General features: G+C 43.4%; 1 protein-coding gene and 1 non-coding gene across 6 annotated transcripts in view; one reads left to right on the top strand and one right to left on the bottom strand.

Moving 5' to 3' along the window:
- acox1 (acyl-CoA oxidase 1, palmitoyl) overlaps positions 1-14,159 on the top strand; it is a 30,360-nt gene extending 16,201 nt beyond the window's left edge. For 2 of the 5 annotated variants that reach the window (XM_048610767.1, XM_048610768.1), the window contains exons 7-12: positions 521-711; positions 2,008-2,184; positions 4,797-4,902; positions 5,531-5,674; positions 7,398-7,604; positions 13,110-14,159. In XM_048610767.1, coding sequence (XP_048466724.1) covers positions 521-711; positions 2,008-2,184; positions 4,797-4,902; positions 5,531-5,674; positions 7,398-7,604; positions 13,110-13,190 — 906 coding nt within the window. In that variant the 3' untranslated portion in view covers positions 13,191-14,159. Of the gene's footprint in view, positions 1-520; positions 712-2,007; positions 2,185-4,796; positions 4,903-5,530; positions 5,675-7,397; positions 7,605-8,602 lie in introns of all 5 variants that reach the window. The other 3 variants (XM_048610769.1, XM_020533161.2, XR_007264552.1) reach the window with 2 other exon arrangements.
- Positions 6,201-6,273, bottom strand: trnak-uuu. The gene has a single exon. It is a non-coding gene; the product is annotated as a tRNA-Lys (tRNA).
- Positions 14,160-18,181: the final 4,022 nt, after the last annotated feature.

The raw sequence follows: 18,181 nt of genomic DNA, 5'->3' as shown, positions 1-18,181 counted from the left end.
TTTCATTTTTCTGAAGAAGGGTCTAGGCCCGAAACGTCAGCCTTCCTGCTCCTCTGATGCTGTTTGGCCTGCTCTGTTCATCCAGCTGTACACCTTGTTATCTCAGTACCAGGGATATGTTGATATTGGGTGTGCAATGTCTTCGCTAATTGATATTTAGGAAATGGAGGACACCTTTCTGTCCCTTGTGCTGTTCCACTGTTAACTTAGATTACAGCGACTGTTGCCTTTCATTTCTGTTGCAATCAGCTGACTTTCTGCTTCCTTTTGAAATCACAACACAGTAATGCACACACCCAAATTAAAGGGAGCATTGACTTCATGTGGCCTGTTTGTTTCCTGCATCAAGTATCCTGGATCACTTCCTAAAGTTAACTTCTCAGCACTGAATGCAATGCTCAGATAACTCGGAGCTTTTAAGGACATTGTAATTTCTATGGCTCCCAAATTTGTATTTGATTGCCTTCCGCACTCTGGCAATTTTCCAATTGCTGTGCTCATCGTTATTGTCTGATTCCAGCTCCATGCCCTGTCTGCGGGCTTGAAAGCCTTCACCAGCTGGGTAGCCAGTGCCGGCATTGAGGAATGTCGAATGGCTTGTGGTGGTCATGGGTACTCACAGTCCAGTGGTCTCCCAGATATTTACGTCACGTTCTCACCCAGCTGCACATACGAAGGAGAGAACACTGTCATGATGCTGCAGACAGCAAGGTAAGGAATCAGCTGCTCTGACTGAAGTGTATCAGACTGTGTGCTTCATGTATTGCCAGGGTTGAGAATGGCATTACATAAATGCAAGTCTCCCACTCAATCCTGTGGTTTTTAAAATTGTGCAATTTTGCAATTGTTCCACTCCACTGGTGCCATCTCCTAGGCAATTATACCCTCATCCCACCTTCACATCTCAGAGTTGTTGAGAGTAATGAGATTGTCTCATTTGTCACTGTACCTCAAGCACTGTCTATACCTGTGCCTGATGGTTGATTGTTCTCCATAACTCAGGCAATTGAGTCCTCCCTGCTTATTTGTAATTCCCAGGTTTGTCTTGTCATGCCCTACAGTGGGATGTTCTGCGTTGTTGTCTCGCTGTTAGATAAATCCCAAGTCAAAATACAATCTCTTGGTCTCAGGAAGTTGAGAAATCTTCAGATCAATGGAAGCCCAGTACAGGTTTGAGCAGCTTGGGCCAGGGGATTGCTATGTATCAAAAGCAAGATACTGAGGATGTTAGCAATGTGATAAAAACGGAAGTGCTGGAGGAGTTTTGCATGTCCAGCAGCATCTGTAGAGAGAAGTTGTTACATATTGCCACAGTCAGGTTCTTAATCATTTAGAAGAAATAGCCAGTGGCAGATCTTAAACTTGAAGCTTTAGTTTCACCTTGTCACAACGTTATAATTCTTGTAGAACTGCTCATAGATTTTTTTAACCTGTTGTTCTACTAACCCAAGTCATCTCAACTTGCCAGTCTGCAGTTGTGAACATATGGATTGTGTCCAGTATCACTGCATATCCTGTTTCCCCCTCACTGCCACTCTGCACGCTGCAACCTGAGTACTAATATGAAGTTTGTTTTGCTTTGTGCTTCACTTGTGAGTCTTCAGTCTTCTGATGCAGGATTCACTCATTGCCCTGTGATCTTAGCTGGCTGCTGCAGTGATTGAGTATGTGATGTGTAGGCAGTCAGTTGCCCACTATCCTAACGATTACAGCACTCATATTGCTTCATAAAGGAGTGCTTTTCCTACACATGGCAGTAAGGAATCAGCTTGTGCTTGGCACCAGGGTGATACTGTGCAGGAACCTCACTGGGCTGAGGAATGGAGCTATTAGTTAGCTCTTTCAAAGAGCTGACACCGGCATTGAAGGCCGAATGACCACCTCCTGTATGGTATGATCCAGTGCTCTGCTAATTTCTTTTTCTCTCCCTTTGCACTATTTTGACGCTTAGTGCTTTCTTCATCTGGGTTGCTAGTGATGGATTATCTGTTTCCTGGTGCGTTGCAGGTACTTATTCAAGAGTTATACTCAGGCTAAGTCTGGTCAGAAGCTATTGGGCACCGTCGCGTATCTGAATGACCTGTGCGGCCACATCCAGCCCCAGCAGGTGGCCAGTCGGCCAATGGTGATGGACATTAATGACATCAGCAGGCTAGTGGAAGCATACCAATTGCGAGCAGCTAAGTGAGTACCATGGAGGAGAACTTTGGTAACCTGGCCAGGTTTTCCAATTCAGATTGTCTGTGTTTGTCGTACCTTTTTGTAGGGGAGTGATGGTCCAGGATCAGAGCATTATCACTTTCGAGCCCTTTGGGATGTTATTTTTATTCTTTTGGTTCATCTGAATTGTTGATCAATATGGCAGAAAACTGAGTCCCCAGTGCCAATCCCTGCAGGATACCACTAGTCCCGTCTTTTAACTTCCTGCTTTCTGTCGCTTCTGTTTTAACCAATTCCATTCCCACATCAAAGGATTGTTGTCAATTCCATAGATTTGTATTCTTGTCCAATTGTTGGCTCTCATTTTTTTGGATAGTCTGAGATCACCCTCCTCTCCTGCCCCTCGGAAGCCCTGACGTATTATGTGGAACCTGTCTGGGAAATATACATTGCCACTGGGTAATTGCCTGACATCTGCGACCCTCTGAGTTAGAGTTTGAAACTCCAGAAGGTTCAAAGAGAGGGAATTAAAATGGATGGAATTCCCCCTCCCAACATGTCCATCTGTGGCTACCTCCACTGTCAGAGTGAGGCCAAACGTAAACTGGAAGAACAACACCTGATATTTTGCCTTGGAAAAATATAGCCCAGGGGCCTTAACATAGACTTCACCAGCTTCAAAATCCCTCCACCCCAGCCTTAACCCATGTCCAGCCCTCCCCCTCCTGACCTGACCTGACCTAACCTGTCCATCTTCCTACTCACCTATCTGCTGCACCCTTCCCATGGACCAATCACAATAACCCCCTACCTGCATCCACCTATCACCATCTCACCCCCCCGCCCCCCACCGCCCCGGCTTCTATTTATTTCTGGGTTCCCCTCCTCATTCCCAGCCATGATGAAGAATTTGCTGTCTGACTGGCTGTGCTTTTCCAGCTTCACACCTATAGGTCATAAAAAGAGGATCTGACTTCTGCACAACTCCCTCCAAAATTTGTTGCAGTGAGTCAGTTCGTTGGAAAATCACTCAGCGCAGATAGTAGCATTCTGGTATTGTCACTGGGCTAGTAATACAGAAGTGCTCGCTAATGTTCTTGGGCAAGCATTCAAATCCCACCGCAGCAGGTGGTGAAATCTGAATTCAATAAAAATCTGGAATTAAAAGAGAGGTTACCTTACTGCCAGTCATGTAGCCACTGTCAATTGTTGTAAAACTCTATCTAGTTCGCCTTCCGATTGCCATCTGGAAGCAGCTTCTAAAAATAACATCCATAGGTCTTGTTTATCCACCACTTGGTAACCTCTTAAAAGCATTCAGACAAGTTTATCCAACATGCCTTAACATTTGCAGATCTATACCAGCTCCCTCTGATTAGCTCATTTCACCAATTTCTCCATCAGTCACTCAGTCCTCAGTAACAGAATGGTTACAGCACACCTTTTGGCCCATCATTCTGTCCTGGTTCTGCTAACACCTCATGCCACTTCCCTGGCTTCTCCCTGTAGCCATGCACATTCTGCCAACTCATAAAACTATCCAACTCTCTCTTTGAAAACTCAAACTAACCCTGCCTCCACCACGCTCTCAGTGGATTCCAGACCTTAACCAGTTAGAACCTTTTTCTCCCATCACCATTGACTTTTGCCAATTTGTACCCTCTTGTACTTGATTCTTCAACAACGCAACTGGTTTCTCACTATCCACACTCTTGTGCTTTTTAACACTTTTATTAGATCTCTCCTAAAGTTTCCTTCTCCAACAGAGGCCACCCAAAGTTCTTCAACTTCTGGAGAAACCGAGTAGTTCGGGTAGCATTTGTGGGGATACTGTGAAGTGAGACTCAATATTAAGTCCTGAACTCTGTCTAAATGGGAAATGAGGTGGTGTTCCTCCAGCTTACATTGTGTTTAGTAGGAATACTGTAACAGGCCCAGGATGGAAATTTTAGAATGGGAGCAAGGTGGTTTATCGAAATCACAAGCAACTGGAAGAGTCATAGAGTCATAGAGATACACAGCACGGAAACAGGCCCTTCAGTCCAACTTGTCCAAGCCGACCAGATATCCTAAATATACCCCATTTGCCAGCATTTGGCCCATATCCCTCGGTTGGGGTCATTCCTATAAACCTTCATCCGGACAGAGAGGAAGTATTCCACAAAGCTCTTGGTCTTGCCAGTGTAAGGGAGATGCCATTGTGAGCAGCAAATACATTATCCAGTGTCTTGGTTGATCGCAAGACCATTTTTGTTTTACCATTGCTCCCTTTTCTCTTCAAGCAAGAGAATGATTGTAAAAACATGCCGGTCAATCCTTCCCGGCTTACATGTGGCCAGCACCATCAGCCCTGGCCCTTCACTTAATCCACGTTACATCTGACCAATCCTGAAAGTCAGCTTTGTCCTGTGAGAAATGTATAGTTTGAAGTTTTTTTTTGCAAAATCTGTGTTCTGTTTGTCTTAGCCCAACAAAGCAGAGATGAGTGTGTGAAACTAACACTCCTCCCTAACCACCTCCAGCATCCAGAGGTCAGGCTTGAGACTCTAGACTTGCAAAGTATCTGTTATACAGTCTGCCTGTCCATGCCTTGTGTAATCATTCATCTTACTCATCCCTCCTCCTGTGCTTCCCAGCCTGGTTGAGGCAGCTGCACGGAATTATCGCATGGAGCTGGGACACAGGAAGAATAAAGAGGAAGCCTGGAACAGCACATCTATTGACCTGGTCAGAGCATCAGGAGTGAGTCGCTCTTGTTTAGAAGGTTGCCTCCTCTTCTGAGGAAAAGTTGATTTTACCTTTCCTCCCTTACCTGTCTCCCCATACCCAGTCCATCCCTCTTTCTTTCGAAGGTAAATTTCCGCTTTCCCTCGTTTGTGCTGGACTGTGACTCCCTTCCTTCTGGGTTGATGTGAATCAGGATGCCTGTACCTGGCACACTGAACCACAGCAGAACTTTATAGACTGTCCGTGCGTTTTTTTTAAAATGGCAATCGCTTTACGAAGCCAAGAGGTGATGTCAGGCTCGTCACTGCTGAGTGTACTGTTAGACTTCGGACTGGATAATGATTGTAAGCATGTATTGAGGCCTAACGCTAAGCTCAAGCTGCACAACGCTGGATGCTTTGCGCTTGCTTTCATTGGCGTTATTTGATTGGGGATGAACTGGAAGTATATGTTTAAATACTTGTGTCGGGCAAGGTGGTGGCACCCCTTACACATTGTGCAAAAGGAGGGTTGTACTGCCCTTTCAGTTCAGAAACCCCATCCTTTTACTCTTGCCTAATCGTGTTCTGTGTCTTATTTCTTTTTGTGTAGGCTGTTCCACAGCGTGTGTTTGTTTAATTGCTCCTGTTCTCCCCTCCCTTAGGCTCATTGCCACTACGTGGTGGTGAAGCTGTTTGCAGCCAAGTTGTCTGAGATCACGGACGCTGCGATCTACGATGTCCTTAGCACTCTGTGCCTGATGTACGCGCTGTATGGAATTAGTAAGAACTCCGGAGATTTCCTGCATGTAAGTAGATGCTAAATCGTAGCCTTGGTTGTATAGATGTAAAGACTTTACCAACACCACTAGAGTCATTGTGCAGTATGTCAGTCTCTGTGGGAACTTAAAAGGGGCTGGAATCACATCTTGTTCATAATATGTCATAATACGATGCCTTTTGCAAAGTCCAAAAACAGACTGAGGGAGGATGCAATGAGAATGGAGCAAGAGATTGAGATCCAATTTTCAGAGAATCATTGAATCCCTACAGTGTAGAAACAGGCCCTTTGGCCCAACCAGTCCACACCAAACATCAAAGCATCCCACCCAGACCCACCCCGCTATAACCCACTAATCTACACATCCCTGAACACTACGGGCAATTTAGCCTGGCCAATCCACCTAGCCTGCACATCTTTTGACTGTGGGAGGAAACTGGAGCACCCGGAGGAAACCCACACAGACAGTCGCCCGAGGGTGGAATTGAACCCGGGTCCCTGGCACTGCGAGGCAGCAGTGCTAACCACTGAGCCACCGTGCCGCCCCAAAGCAGCACCCAAACAGGGACTTGAACCCTGGACCCTCAGATTAAAAGTCTGATGCTCTACCGACTGAGCTATCCGGGCTCTGATGTTCATTGAAAATCTTAGCATTTGCTCCAATTACCATTACCATCCTATATATATGATCCATTAAAATATGGATCTGTAACATCTCCAATATTGACTTTTCTATTATAGATTCAGTTGTCAATATTTATAATGGAAGATGCCTACGTAGTGTTGGCATGCTGTTATTACATCTTTTGTCCACTAGTAGTGCGAGTACCATATCTGTTTTAACGTAAGAAACAGGCTCAGGGGAATGCCATTTAGTCCCCTTGAGACTGCTCGCTCACTTTGATAAGATTACGGCCGATATGATCTTCACCTCCAGTCTGTGTCCCTGCCTAATCCCCATTGTTTTTGATTCCTTTGATCAAAAGTCTGTCTTTTCCTTGAGTGAGCATGTCTTATTCCAAACCTGTGCCTCCACCCCAGTTCCAGACTCCCCAACGAGGGAAAATTTTCTGTAATTCTCTACACTGTTGAGCCCTCTCAAATGTTACTTATTTCAATAGGGTGAACTCTCGAACTTCTAAATTCCCATATATATAGTTCCAACATTTCATCCTGCAGCCTGGATTCCAAAGAAACCGCAGTATCCTCATCTTGACCTCTAAGCTTCCCAATTACTGTAATTTTGTTATTCAACTTTGATTCAATTTTCTATCAACGTATATACATGACTTTAAAATAGGAGGCAGCTTGCACCTTTGTGCTTGCGTTCGATTATCTGTTATCTAACTGGCACTTCTTCTGCTGTAACACCATTCTTATTAGGTTGTTTTCCCAGCATTTGGGAACACTCTCTAATTCTATGATCAGTTCACCTCTGTGACACTGCCGTGTTTTTGAGTCCAATTAAATTTATCATAATTTTGAGTTCCTTTTAAAGGTAAAGTTGCTCAAGGTTTGTTACTGACTGTTGACCATATATGGTTGGAGGGACAGCTTAGAAGCTGCCTCACCATCATACAACATGAAATTCCAGACTGGAATGTTATTACACAGAGGAAGGTATGTCAGCTTGGTCTGGGAGCAACTAGCTGAAACATAGGCTTTTGCTGGACCACAGGCAGAGTTGGCCAGTGTTGTATCTCCAGGGCTGTGCTAGAGTGCAATTTATAACATGCTGTTGTCCTGTACAGGCTGGGATCCTGAATGACCTGCAGATTTCCCAGGTTCACCAGCGTGTGAAGGAGCTACTTGCTGTGATCCGACCCAATGCCGTTGCTCTTGTCGATGCCTTTGACTACCCTGATGCAGTTCTTGCATCAGTGCTTGGGCGTTACGATGGGAATGTTTATGAGCACATGTTTGAGTGGGCAAAGAGATCTCCTCTAAATAAAACTGAGGTAAGTAAGCCTAGCAGGTTGATGATCAGTCAGGCATATTGGAATTTCTCCATTGGTGGGGTTGATAGTTGTTAGAACAGTGGGTTGTCATATTGGGGCTTTGTCTAAATTTAGCTCCAGATTGAGGCAGCCAAACTCATCACTATTTTAAGACCCAGTCCACTCTAGTTGGCTGTCCCACTCAGACCTGTTAACTTGTGGCTGTAGTGGGAGATTGATTTTTAATCGGTCAGTTGGGACTCCCAGAACCTTTGCAGGGACAGGATGATAAATGTTTCAGCCCATCAGGACATTAGTGCCTTTCTTCATCTGCCATGTAGGCTAATCCCATTCTTCCCCTTTAATATTCCACTCTCTTTTGGACTTGACTTCAACAACAATTTGCGGCTGAGATTTCCATGTCCTGACTGGCCTAGGTGTGAGAATGTTTCTTCGTGCCTCTGCCTTTAATTCATTTTTTTTAAGCAAGCCTCTCAAATGTCCCCTTATTGTCTGTGGCCTGTGGGAACAATCTCTCAATAAACCTCCATAAAGGGACTTTTACTAGGCATCCAGTCATCCTTTCCCTGACTGAAACGCAGGTCCATTCCATCCCATGCACCAAAGACCAATGCAGTGGAGTTCAGGAATTCTGTTTCCTTACATGTGTATTATAGAAAGCTCAATATTTGTGAGACCATGATATAGGTATGCTATTTGACAGTATGGATAACTCCTGACTGTGGGTTTAAAGTTCATTTTAAATCAGCCTGTTTGGAAATGCCACAACACTTTTGTGGCAGCTGGGACTGGAATCCAAACCTCTGGGTCAGAGGCAGGAGCACCATCAGCCCTGAGGTCTTATCTATCTGTTTGGAGTTATGGTGGGTCCCCAGGGTCTTGATTTGCTAGGAGTGTGTTGAATGTTATTAGTGAGAATTCACCAGTGATTGTGTGAACAAAAGAGAGTTTGAAGTCTGGTTTTTAAGGACTGATGATGTGTTTCGTCTTCTTCCTAGGTTCACGAGTCATTCTACAAATATCTGAAACCTCTGCAGTCCAAGTTGTGAAATTGTAACTGATTGTTGTCTGTCCTAGAAATTGAACCCAGCTACCAATCAAATTCTCAATATTTTCTAATCATTCTGTTCAGAGATGGTATTACACATCTCTGAGGCAGGTAGGACTTAAACCTGGGGCGTCCTGGCTCCAAATCAAGTTCTAAACCTTTAATTTTGATTCTTTGTATCACTGACCTCTCAATCTTGTATCTCGAATGGTGGAAGTAGCTGTTTTTAACAGTTTCCGAGCGAGTCCTTTTCCCACTATTGTGGGGATTTTCCTGTCCCTGCCCTCTTAGTATGTACTAGTATGGTTGTGTCATAGGACTTTGGAACTGGATTCGGAAATGTATAAACCACATATTTTGCATCCACCCCTCCCTGCATGAGCATGGCAGCATCTCTGTGGAGCTTTACAAAGTGCATGGCCCATGATGCAGCAGCGTTTGAGAGGAATCACCTTCAGTTTTTGCTCTTGACAAAAGCTGCTGCAGTATTTGCAGGCTGAGAGTGAGTCTAAGGGATAAAGACCAGCACCAATGACAAAGCAGAAATGTTCAAGGCAAAGCTCCTAAACTAGTGTTGGGAGGGAAGGAGATCAGAAATTGGTCTGCCGTTGAGCATTAGGCTTTTTAGAGGAGGGGCATAATCAGGGATTCAGGCTTTGGGTTTGTGTTGTTTTAGCCAGATTAGATGACCATTCCTCTACAGATATGAAGGATTTTGCAATAATGCTAATTGACTGAGAGAGTCCGTACTAGTTAGTCGTGCTTTGGGCTTTGTTCGACCCTTTGTTTTAAACAGGGTAAAATCCAAGTCTCCTGCAACTGAGGTTTTCAGTACACTGCTATCCTGTCTTGGTGGGAAAGTGGGACAACAACCTGCAATTTTTTTTTTTTTTTTTGCTGTAGTTACTGGGGCATGTCTGATTTGGCTGTCTGCACAAACTGAATTGGTAAAGTGGCTGAAGTTTTAAGAGATTCACTTCAAAAACACAGCATATTCATAGTCCAAAATAACCTGCATTGGGAAAAAATACAAGAGTTACTCCGAAACCAGAAATATTTGCAAACAAACTACCTTCAATACACCACGCTATTTAGAGTACAAGACACAGCCAACAGAACTCTCACCCAATCCAACTTGGATCCAGAAGATGCATATACCTGAGCCACTAGTTGTTCATTTTTTAAGCCTGAAGTCAGCGACAGGTTGTATTGCACAGGTGCCACCTTACCTGCTTTCACACACTGTCTGAATATTCTTATGACTGATTGAGATGCTGGTTGCAATCTTAGCTGGTTTGTCAAGATTAAAGGGCCAGTGACCATGTTGAATAAGTGAGGTTACCTTTAAAAATTGGGACAACTGATGCCAGTTCCTTTTAGTGTCTGTAAATCACTGATTTCACTTTTTATTGTCAATATAGCATTACAGTCTCTGCAGAGATTAACGCTTTTGAAAAGCAATTAGAACTGAGATTGGCACTTTAAGGTTCTGTTTTAAAACCTTGACTGTAACAAAATAACTAGAAAAAGCACTGTTGACTAAAACACTGTTTTATTTCTGCAGGCAACTTGTATTTTAAACATCAGAAAGTTACATTCCTCTTTTACACTCATCACACTATCCACGGTTGGTCTTTTTAGCAATTGGTGCACAGTTGTTTCCAGATTCCAATGGTTCCCATATTTCTGTTTCACTGAGGAGTAACTTCAAGTGACCGTCTGTCCTTAATTTTCAGAGTTTCAGAAGGTCACCAACAGTAAAGCCGATTCTAATGATTTTTTTTTTCTCTTGGCCACACCAGAACAAATCTCCTAGAATGTCACAGGATGTGTTCCTTTGGCTAGAGACAGTCTGCAATTTGCATCTACTGTGATGGCTTGTAAAGTCAAATGGCCTTTAATCTCTACTGATTGTACAGAACTGTTGTCTGAAGTCCATTGACTTGTAGGGTGGTCTGTAAGCTAAGTTCAAAATTTGGCTTCCTTTGCCTATTTCCTAATGACAGTGTGAAATGTTTCGGCCTGGTATGCAGGTGGAAATACTAGTTGGCTATTGTCGAGAGCCCGACTCCCTTTCATCTTAGAAATAAATGGGCAGTTGCAGTACAGCTGTTCCGTCAGTACCTTTCTAGAACTTTGGGAGACTCAGGCTCCTGCCATTGCCTCCAAGCGTGAATATCTTGCACCTTCTTCTGAGTTAATCAGTCGAGACGTTCCTTTGATCTCAAACAATCAACTGTCTCAGACTTACTGTTAGGTGACTTCAGAACAGGGCCAATGGCCCCAGTTTATGAACCACAAATTTAAAGATATAGTCACAAAATATTATAATATTTTGTAATACTCTGTATCACTAAGGTTTTGGAGTAGATCTGTAGCTCGGGTTGTGGGTGTTGAGATTGGTTGGCTTGCCGAGCTGGTTTGTTGTTCCGCAGACGTTTCGTTACCATACTTGGTAACATCCTCAATACACCGAAAAGCCCCACACACAGGCCAGGTACTGAACTTCAATAGTAACCATCCCAGCACGCACAAACGAAGCTGCGTGCGAACACTATTTAAAAGGGCAACAACACACTGCAGCAACACGGAACTACGCCAAGAGGAGGAGGAATACCTCTTCCAAGTGTTCAAGGATAATGGATATCCAAAGAACTGGGTCAGAAGATGCCTACACGAACAGCATCAGAAAGATTCTACACGCCCCGACACACACATCACACTACCCTACATCAGGAACCTGTCAGAACTCACCACAAGACTTCTACGACCGCTGGGCATCAGAGTGGCACACAAGCCCACATCAACCCGACGACGAGTGCTCACCAGAACTAAAGACCCACTCCCCGCCATGGACAGGACCAATGTCATCTCCAAGATCCCCTGCAGAGACTGCAAGAAACACGACATTGGACAAACAGGAAGGAAACTAACAACAAGTGTACATGAACACCAACTGGCTACAAAAAGACACGACCAATACTCACTCATCTCAATCCACATGGACGAGGAGAACCACGATTTCGACTGGGACAACACCAAGATCCTGGGACAGGCTAGGCAGAGACAAGCACGAGAATTCCTGGAAGCATGGCACTCCACGAAGCAGGCTATTAACAAACACATTGAACTCGACCCCATATATATTCCACTACAGAGGAAACCTGGAAGTGAGGCAATCCATCGCAATGGACCCCAGAGTTTAAAAACCAGGCGGGAAAACACACCAACGCTTCATCAGAGGCTGCACTGAGGATGTTACCAAGCATGGTAACGAAACGTCTGCAGAACAACAAACCAGCTCGGCGAGCCAACCAACTTCAATACTCTGTATCAGTTACAAAAACATTGGCTTCATATCCCCATTAATTTTTACTCCTGAATAATTTAGTTCCGGGATATTCCTGTGGTATTGACAGTTCAGAAATGGTTTGTGTTCCAATTCATGTTGTGTCACTTGCTTGTCACTTTTCCTAAGCACTTCACTGTGTAGTAGGTGCAATAGTGTAACTTTGAACTAGTTTCTGATATTGATGCTGAATTTTGCCTCTAGGTAATTGTATGGATCATACTCAGCGATCCGCACCTCTGCCCTGTTCTGTTTCTAATCTCACTGGTCTCGGTCTGTCTGTCTGCCTGGATTTCTCTGTCTCTCTCTCTCGATTTATGTTCTTGCTGAATGTGCCATGGTAGACTTAAACTAGTTTGAACTAATCATCAGACTTGGGCAGGATACAAGAGGAAGGCAAAAGGAAGCATTTTTTAAAATAAATATAATATCCAGTTTTTCAACATGCACTGAGCTATAGCAAACAGTTAATCCTTTTTTAAGGTATGTGATGAATTTGTCTTGACCTGGGACACTTGTTCTCAGTTTTAACTAGTGGAGGGAGTGTATCATTGAATGTAAAATCTTAACCCTAAAAGCTGCACTAGAAAATTAATACCAGAGCATTCGTTTACTTTTCAGACTGAGAGATTTGCGCTCTCTCTGTCTTCTCTCTCTTTCCTACCCTTTCTCCCTCTTGTTCTTTCTTTCATTCTTGATGTCTCTTGTCATTTAGATTCTCTTCGAGCTCACTGCTTTGTAATTCTGAAATGAAATATTATTTTCTAATAGACTCTATTCTAATTCCTTTTCCTTCCAAATCAACAGTTAAGGTGTGGACTACCACAAGAAAACAATGTACTGAGAGAAGTTAAATCTTATGGAATGAATTACTACAAAGAAGTATATTTTCATTAGATTCTTCATGTTGAGTGTGATAAAGCAGCACAATCATAAATGTCTGTTTGCTGCGGGGGATTTTATTGTAATTCTCTGTACAAATGTTGTGAACTGAATAAGCTGCAGGGGCTCAGCTTAATAACTAAACCACTTTATGATGGAGGGATGGTTCTGTCCCATTTTAATGCATTAAAATCATTTAAAGTTGTTTAATTTCTATTGCGTTCAGTGGGCTCGTGATGCTTTGGAATCATTTGGAGTCTCTGTCCTCGGGGTCAGACTGCAGAAGCTGACACACCTGGCTGGTTAGGGCTTCTCTAATGCTATCTTCAATACCCTCGCGGGGTTGCTGGCTGAGGTCATGGTGAAGGACCCACGTCAACCTCTCTCCTTCGCCTGAGGCATCGTGACCCTCCAGTTAATCTCACCGCCAGTCACATGTCTCTAATGAGGGAGCAGCCTATGGTGGCTCTGGTACTATGGTGACATTCACTTTCCTGAGAGTTACTGTCAACAGTATATCAGTGTCCGGTGTTCTGTCATTCAGTGCTGAGTCAGTTCTGTCTCTCTGTGGGCTGCTCTGAGCTTATGACCTCTTCTTAAGGAGTACCGTTTTAAATTGATTCGGTTTTTGGGCAATAATATCTATAATAAATGTTGGATTGAAGGAACAGCCCAGACATTGTCAGTGCTTCTCACTCGACTTCTGTTTCAAAGATGATGCAGAAGTGCAAACGGTCAGCACACACCGTCAAAGTAGGAAAGAAATCTAACTATTGTAACAAAAGGAATTTTTTTTTTTAGTTATATGATGAGAGGGTATCGGTGAATTTGTAATTACAGACTACAGACTGGGAGTGGAGTGGTGGGCACGCAGTGTGGAAATCTAAGGGCTAGTGAAATTGGGCAATCCAGAGGTCTAAGTACAAACTGAGGAATTTCATAGCTCTGATTGTTCAAGTCTTGCCCATGTGATGATGGAGTGTTTGAGATGAGCCACATCCATGTGCTGTTCAAGCAATGTAGCAAACTATTGTCATGAGTCTACCTGTAAGGCACTAGTATTGGAAGTAATTTTCTTGTTTTTAAAAATATGATTTTAAAGATTAAACCGCACAAGTGTTTCAACTAGGAATTTTCACCATCCTCACGAGGAGATGATGTTGTTTCTTGATGCTGTCCTGGATTTGCCAATGTAATCTGTCACGTTTCCAAGTGGCACTAGATATTGTAAAACATTAACATATATGTATGATTAATAAAATAACAATACAATTGACACTTGCAGTCTTTGGCAAGATCACTTGACAATGACTGAATGGAGGGCGCAACTGAACTACCCAACACTGTGGGAGCATCTTCCTGACATGCCTCTGTCACACTGTCTGGCACCACATTGCAGATCCTCACCATTGGTTATGCAAAAATACTTTTCCTTATCATGCCATCAGGCTTTTTTCCCTGGAACATGGGAAGCTGAGGGGTGACCTTATAGAAGTTTATAAAATCATGAGGGGCATGGATAAGGTGAATAGCCAAGGTAATTTTCCCAGGGTAGAGGAGTCCAAAACTAGAGGGCATTGTTTTAAGATCAGAGGGGAAAGATTTTTAAGGGAAAACTTTTTCACGCAGATGGTGGTGCGTGTGTGGAATGAGCTGCCAGAGGAAGTGGTGGAGGCTGGTACAATTACAGCATTTAAAGGACATCTGGATGAGTTCATGAATAGGAAGAGTTTAGATGGATATGGGCCAAGTGGGACTAGATTTATATAGGATATCTGGTTGGCATGGACAAGTTGGACTGAAGGGTCTGTTTCCATACTGACTCTATGGGCTGCAGTGATTCAAGAAAGAGGTTCGCCGTCAGAAAGAATGGGTAATAAGTCAGTGATGCTAACATCCCAAAACAATCCTAAGGAATACACCGCTGAAAACAAAAAGAACTTGGATATATTTGTTGGCTTACAAGACCATTTCTCTCTCACTGGATACGGATGTGCCATGTTTTCTGCAATGATCACACTGCTTGCCTTCATTTGAATGAATTAGCCTGGGATGTGCAGGGAACATAATGGTGAGTTGAACACTCTGGTGGAGCAAGAGGGTGAGAACTCAGTTGATCATGATTTTTGGTATAAATCCAGGCTATGAAACTGAACCCTAACAGTGTTTTTATACACCTACTTAACCAGGTGGTCAGAGACCTTAGTAATTGGTGGGGAGACAGGGGTAACTCTTGAGTTTCAAAGTGCTGGCTTTTTTCTGCTGCTACCCTTTCATAAACAGAACTTTACCATCCACCTTCTACTGAGTTTAAAGTAATTTGTGCCATTGAAACATTATTGCATTGCAAAAAAAGTGTTTAACTATGATAAAGGCAATAAACAAATATGGGTAGTTGCTGAGTTTAGGACCACAGAGTCAATGTGGAATACAACAAAGACTCGAGTTAGAGGAAGAATGCAAAATTTGAACTCTGAGAAAAGCAACTGGAAGAGATTGAGATCTATGACGAACATCCTGAGATATAATTGTAATATGACCGTGTGCCATGGGTCTTGATAGCAAAATTAGTTAAGATGAACTCCAACCCTGGCCCCACCCCCCCAAAAACACCTATCAGCAAATACTGTTGACTAATTCCTTAAAGGATCTGGACTGGAAGCAGTCGGTAGACTTTAAGGTACTTTAATTTTCCATGAGACTAAATAGTTTCTGGACAGATTGAAGAGGCAAGTGAATATATTCCAGGGTTTCCTTAATTGCTCTGTAGATCAAAGATAATTTATGTTGAGTTAGCTCAGCACCTCATTCCACTGCCAAGCAGAGAAATGGACAGTGACTCAATGATGGCAAGAGATGGGGAGAACGTACAGTGCTGCAGTAAAGTACACCTCTAACGCTGTTCTGGTTGAGAATCATATCCACCACCTACTCCGGCTGCAGTTTCTGAGTTGAGTATTTTCATGGAAAATTTAAAGGCATCTTGCCGTAGTGAAGCCCAGGGAATAAGTTTGATTTCCTACTTATGAGTTTGATTAATGTAATTGGATGAAATACAAGTTTTACATCCCAAATAGAATAAGGCATTATTTTCAGTGGAGAACAGAATGGAGTGGGTTGTAAAGCTAGTGTTGTACCAGACCACATCAGTGTTCCAACATGAAATTGCACCCTGCGTTCCCATTGTCTCTGTGATCCAAAGAAGAGGGCCTGGAATGGATATGGATGGAAGCCCAGACTCTGCAGAAAACATCCCATGCTCAGTTACTTGGGCTATAGGTAAATCTAACTGGGTGTTATGTATGTGCAGTATTGCTTTTCCTAACACCTGCAGTCTCTTTAGGCCATAACAACATATTGACCCATCATTCAAGATAATTCCAAGGTGACATTTGACTTAGCAGTTTGTCAGTGCATTAGGAATCCTGCGAATGTACTGTTTGAGCATGGTTTTTGTGTTCATTCAGTGTTAGGTGAACACTATGCAAAGAAAGAGCACCCTCAACTAGTTATAAATGACCGGGTCCTTCCAAGAACAGGCACCATTATAGCACTGGATAAGGCCTTCTTATTTAAGGAGAGACGTACATACGTTAGAGGAAGTTCAGAGAAGCCCCACTTAGATTTAGGGATCATCTTATCAGAAAAGGTTGAGCAGATGAGGCATATACTTACTGGGGTTCAGAAGAATGAGGGGTGTTTTTTTATTGGAACTTTTATGTGCAAAGTTTTGCAAGTGTTTACAGGGGAGATGCTGAAAGAATGTTTCTACTTGTCAGGACGAGAACATAGAACAGTACAGGCCCTTTGGTCCACGATGTTGTGCCAAACTTTTACCCTAATCCTAAGGTCTATCTAACCTCCACCCTTATACTATTATCCATATGCCTATCTAATAGCCGCTTAAATGCCCCAATGAGGCCGACTCCATTACCCTCTCCGGCAATGCATTCCACGACCTGACCACTTTCTGAGTAAAGAACCTACCTCTGACATCTCCCTTGTATTTACCTCCACTGACTTTAAAACTATGCCCCCTCGTAATAGCTACCTCCACCCTAGGAAAAAGTCTCTGGCTGTCCACTCTATCTATACCTCTGATCATTTTGTACATCTCTATCAAGTCACTTCATCTTTCTTCGTTCTAAAGAGAAAAACCCTAGCTCTCTCGACCTTTCATCATAAGACCTTTCCTCCATTCCAGGCAACATCCTGGTAAATCTCCTCTGCACCTTTTCCAACGCTTCCACATCTTTCCTGTAATGAGGTGACCAGAACTGGACACAATACTCCAGATGTGGCCGAACCAGGCTTTTGTATAGCTGGAGCATTACTTCACGGCTCTTGAACTCAATCCCTCTATTAATGAAAGCTAACACACCACACGCCTTCTTAACAACTCTATCCACCTGGGTGGCAGCTTTCAGGGAACTGTGGACTTGAACCCCAAGATCACTGTGCTCCTCCACACTGCCAATAATCTTTCCGTTAACCCTGTATTCTGCTTTCAAGTTTGTCCTTCCAAAATGAATCACCTCACACTTTTCATGGTTAAACTCCATCTGCCACTTCTCAGCCCAGCTCTGCGTCCTATCAATGTCCCTTTGTAACCTAGAACAGCCCTCCGCGCTGTCCACAACGCGACCCACCTTCGTATCGTCTGCAAACTTACTAATCCACCCTTCCACTCCTACATCCAAATCATTTACAAAAATCACAAATAGAAGAGGACCCAGAACAGATCCTTGTGGTACACCACTCGTAACTGAGCACCATGTTGAATATTTTCCGTCCACTACCACCCTTTGTCTTCTAAGGGTCAGCCAATTCTGAATCCAGTCTGCCACATTTCCCCCTATCCCATGCCTCCTTACCTTCTGCATGAGCCTACCATGGGGAACCTTATCAAATGCCTTACTTAAATCCATGTATACCACATCCACTGTTGTACCTTCATCCACGTGTTTGGTCACCTGTTCAAAGAATTCAATAAGGTTTGTGAGGCATGATCTACCCCTCACAAATCCATGCTGACTATCATGAATCAAACTGTGCCTCTCGTAACTGAGCACCAGCCAGAGAATCTAGAATTAAGGGACATTGTTTTGGAATAAGGTGTACTATCATTTAAGATGGTCGTGAAGAAACCTTTCTCTGAAGACATTGATTCATTGAAATTCACTTCCTCTGAGCTGTAGAGATCAGATCAGTGAACTATAATAGAGTCTCGGTTTATGCAGTGGGACTCTGGCGGAGGCATGGCAGGGGCTAGAAAGCCTGGTGCAGGACTGCAGCAGT

The sequence above is a fragment of the Rhincodon typus genome, chromosome 23 (assembly GCF_021869965.1).
Source record: "Rhincodon typus isolate 14 chromosome 23, sRhiTyp1.1, whole genome shotgun sequence".
Taxonomy (NCBI): Eukaryota; Metazoa; Chordata; class Chondrichthyes; order Orectolobiformes; family Rhincodontidae; genus Rhincodon; species Rhincodon typus.
The sequence above is the reverse complement of the archived record's forward strand: the minus strand, read 5'-3'. Positions and strand labels throughout refer to the sequence as shown.